The 4,399-nt window shown below is 40.0% G+C and overlaps 1 protein-coding gene across 3 annotated transcripts in view; it reads left to right on the top strand.

The window, feature by feature from the left end:
* Positions 1-4,399, top strand: part of LOC109301883 (glutamate formimidoyltransferase-like) — a 39,067-nt gene that overhangs the window by 8,896 nt on the left and 25,772 nt on the right. The window contains exon 1 of one of the 3 annotated variants that reach the window (XM_019523169.1): positions 3,826-3,855. The exons of 1 other annotated variant lie outside the window; for it this stretch is intronic. In XM_019523169.1, coding sequence (XP_019378714.1) covers positions 3,841-3,855 — 15 coding nt within the window. In that variant the 5' untranslated portion in view covers positions 3,826-3,840. Of the gene's footprint in view, positions 1-3,825; positions 3,915-4,399 lie in introns of those variants that run through there. One more of the 3 variants, XM_019523176.1, reaches the window with a different exon arrangement.

Genomic DNA, 4,399 nt, shown 5'->3' with positions numbered 1-4,399 from the left:
GGCAAGGGGGGAGGGCCTGGGGGGCCGGGGAGGGGGGGGGGGGGCAGTGGGTCCAATCCAGGCCAGTGGGAAAGGGTAGTGGGTGGGGTGTTTACACTAAGGTGTAGCCTAACATGGCTGCACCTTATTGTAATGTGAGCTGGGTAGCACGGATCAGAGAAAATCCTGACCTGGAGTGGTGTAACTTTGAGCCACGTAACAAGTACTTAAAACCAGTTTCAGGTGTTAATATGCAGACAATCCAGGGGTTCAGAGCTCCAGGAGCTGCCCAGAATTACGGTGTAATGAGGCTCTTAGATTCAAGGCAACCTTTGGAGAATGCCAGTTCTTTACTTTCACTCATTTTTTGACTGTGGAAAAATAATAGAACAGTTCTTCTTTTACAGAGAACTCAGAAAGACCATAACAGGTCAGAATGTTTTTAACACAGTGGATTCCTATTTGAAAACTCTGGGTTTATCTTGTGATCTAATAGATCTAATAGAGTTTCTGACGTGGGCAGTGCCCACTTCCATGAGGGCTGCAGCTTATGTCTAATAGTACTAACATTGCATGGCATGCTGGGGAACCCTTGAAAGGATCGCAAGGCACCTCATAGTACCGTGGCACCATGGTTTAGAATCACTGTTCTAGAAAGTAAACTTCTGTATGTCAAAATTTTGCTGGTCATCACAGTTCTGCAGCACTATCCTGTTCTGCTGCCTGGAACATCTGTGCGGCTGGGCAGAGAGCTGCTCTGAGGCCGTGGCCTGGATTTTGTGGCAGTGACAGCGTGGTCTGGAGATGGGGCAGAGCTGTGATCCACTGCCTGTGTGCCCCTGTCTGCGGCATGCAGGCAGCAGATTGCAGCTGTACCCCAGCTCCGGCCTGCCCCCTCACCACCCCTAGATCCTGACCCTGGAGCAGCTCCCCACCCAGCAGAAGTGGTGCATGCACTGCCCTGTGCTGTCAGGGCCTGCTGCTCCTGGGGTCTCCATGGAAACCAGCCGTGATGTAGGCAGGGGCTGCTGGGAAATGGAGTCCACTGTGGGCTGGATCTGGCCCCCAAGCCAGACTTTGCCTGCCCCTATGGTAACTTGTGCTAATGAAGCCACTCCAGAAAAATGTGCATCTAAAGCCACCTTTTTTTCTGATTGCTAGTAAATCTGGAGCACACAGTTTGTATTAATGATGATCTGGATTGCAGAGCTCAACGGGGCTTCCAGCTGTTGAAAATGATTTTGGCCCAACAAAAGGAGATGAATGGAATAGTAAGAAAGGCATCCTGGGAGATTCTGAGGTGGACCTCAAGTTCCAGAATGCACTGAGGTAGCAGTGGAACATTGCACAATGAGGATTTTGTCTTGAATGTCAAGTGGTTGTTTAAAAGAAGTTAACTGGGATGTGGATTATTGACTCTCAAAGGAAATTGATTAAGCTAATATAAACAAAACAGTGTGGATGTTCTTCTGTTACACCAATGTTGTTGTAGTACAGAAATTTATGCTGAAAAAACTCTCATGTAGACAAGCCACAACAAATTCTTCTACATACAAATTCTGCTTTATTCAGGAAAACCAAGCCAATGATCAAAACTGTACTTATAAAATATTAAAATAGAAATCTTCAATATAACCTGTGGTAACAATTTGAATATATTATAGTAATATATTTTGTAATTATGAATTCTGGACTAGCAGTTTTGAGGTATGAAGCTTGTGGATATTTTATTTTTCATTTACTAAACTCAGTGCAGAAAGGTGTTGGACTACAAACAGGATTTAACAATCAACTTCAGTGTTATTTCCTTTCTAGATCTGTCATAGCTCCTACAATTGTGTACTTATATCAGATATATTAGACTTTTTTAACAAGATTACCCCTTTTCACTCTTTAGTTTTTCTGTTACTGCATAAGTGAAATGATTGCTGTACATGGATAATGACAAAGCCACCACTTTAAACAGTAGTGCGATCTCTTCAGGAGCATGTGTGGTGGGAAAGGATGGTTTAGTACATTGAGCATGGAACTAGAATTCAGGGTTTAGTTCAGTTCCTGACCTAGTTAGGATTTCTCATGGGACTTTAGTTATTTCATTTACCCTGTGTCTCAGATCCTTAGATGGAAAACATAATAGTCTCCCTAAAATTTAGTTAGGACTTGAGAAGTTTAGATACAGTGATGATTAGGGATATGTGAGTTGATCGACAGATGTTTGGCCCAGACTGTTGTAGTGTGTACTTAAAAAAAAGTCACGCAGAATTTAATGAAATTATAATCTTTCCAGAACAGACATATATGTGCTGTGAAATTCCACAGGATTATTTAAAAACTCATAGAAAAAATATAATTTAATATTGAATTCTACAGATTTGGGTAACAATATGTGTTGATTTATAAAGAACATTTCATCCCTATTAAATTTTACAGTGCTTTTCCATAAGAAAGGTAAGACCCAGTTTTATTATGTTTGACTTCTGTGGGTTGAGGATATGAGTCTCACATATGAACCAACCTTACAGAATAAAGTAGGGCTTTGCATTCCATAGTTTCAGACATTGTATGGAATAAAATTCCCAAGCAACTTTGATACCAAATATTCCATTAACTTCAATATCTGTCTGTGAAGTGCCAATAGACTGTTAAGAAATTGTTAGGTTTTTTTTCCAAGTCATGGTCTCACAATCTTGGTGGAAGCAGGGAATCCAAGAATGGTGTGACGCTGTGGTTGACTGTGGGCATTCTACTTTGACCTTGGAAAATTTCTTTGCTATTTTAGTATTCCAAAACTGCATCTCTTTATCTGTGCAAATGCACATATACACATACATATACATATATAAACACATGCAGTTAGAAGTAATATGTAATGCTGGTGGGAGTTTCTTGAATAAGCATAATCCCTAGTTATTGTGGATATAGATATCACAGCATGAAGAGAGAAAGACAGTTTAATCTTACTCCACAAATACTTTGGATTTCAGTCTCTTAAGAAAAATCTGGAGGGCACAGATAGCCAATTAAAACACAGCTTGCTGTTTTATCAAAACAAGATAGCTTGGTCCCAAATGAGCCATGTCATATAGAATTTTCTGCTTAAAAATTGATGGCACATTATTTGGACCTGGATGATAATTACTCCTACTAAAAAGCACGCCTTAATTTATAGCAATAGGATCAAAGGATCATAAGAAAATAGGGCTGAAAGGGGCCTCCTGAGAATAAGATTCCATTTTTGCTGTACCTACATGCAATCCCTAGAAATTTGCCAGAACATTAAATATAACTTATATAGAAATTGTATTGCACTTATTATACTGGGGGGAACATTTTTAAAACACTTGAACTAAATATGGAGTAGTCAAATTGCAGGAAAGGCAATGTATCACAGAGAAACAATAATTTCCTATAAGAAAATAGTATCATGAAAGAATTCAGTTTCCGCAAGTGTGGGTAAGACTAGATAAGGTGACATTCTGGGTTTCAAGGCATGCAGGTTATGGCTCCTAGCAGTCTAAAAACAGGTGATAAATCGATTTCATTTTATATTTTCCAGTTCCTTGTGGAAAAAAGTTTCTCATTAATCATAACAACAGCACAGCCAGATCTTCTGTAGTGGTTTTCATCAGGAGATCTCAAAGCACTTCGTAAATGAGGTCACTGTCATTTTCCACATTTTATTTTATTCCACATTGCAGGCCACTCCGCACTGTAGCATCTTCATGCCCCAGCCAGCCCCTCCACAGCATGTTGAGCTGGGCAGAAGCAGCCATGAGGTGGCAGGCTGACCCCCCGCCTCCTCTTCCAGCCAGGGCTGCACCACCTCAAGCCATCATGCTGCAGTCCTGGATGCCCATGTAAATGCTGCGTGCAGGCGTAATAAACTCCGATGTGAACTACACCAGAATTAATTTACATGTAGATGCTCTCTGTGGGTAAGGTACTTGATTAGAAGGTAAAACTGTGACAGTAACAGTGCTAATGTTGAATGAAATGAGAAATAAATGATGGAAAATAAATTTAAAATGATTCAGTTTGATCTAAGTTACCATAAGAAATAGGGGTTTATAAAAAAAAGAGTATTTAACTTAACACTGTCATGTCCTGTTTTGGGTTTTAAAGTGCATATCTTTCCAAGTAATTGGAAATCTCTTTTGTTTTTAATTTTTTTTCATGTTTACATGAAAATTATTTTCAGCATTTCTCAAACTAAAATGCATACTTCAAACCTACAAGCAAAAGATGAATGTTCTGAAGACCACAAGATGGTGCTGTGCAGTGATATTTGAATCATATTAGTGTACAAGTCATCTGCTTATTAAAGTCTTATAAAATAGGTGTTTAGAAGGTGGCAGTTGGTGATACAGACCAAAAAGCTTTTCTTTTCTTTTTTTTGGGGGGGCAGGGGCGGGCGGGTGAG

This window comes from Gavialis gangeticus, unplaced genomic scaffold (assembly GCF_001723915.1).
Source record: "Gavialis gangeticus isolate Ggan-Ray unplaced genomic scaffold, GavGan_comp1, whole genome shotgun sequence".
NCBI lineage: Eukaryota > Metazoa > Chordata > Crocodylia > Gavialidae > Gavialis > Gavialis gangeticus.
The sequence above is the reverse complement of the archived record's forward strand: the minus strand, read 5'-3'. Positions and strand labels throughout refer to the sequence as shown.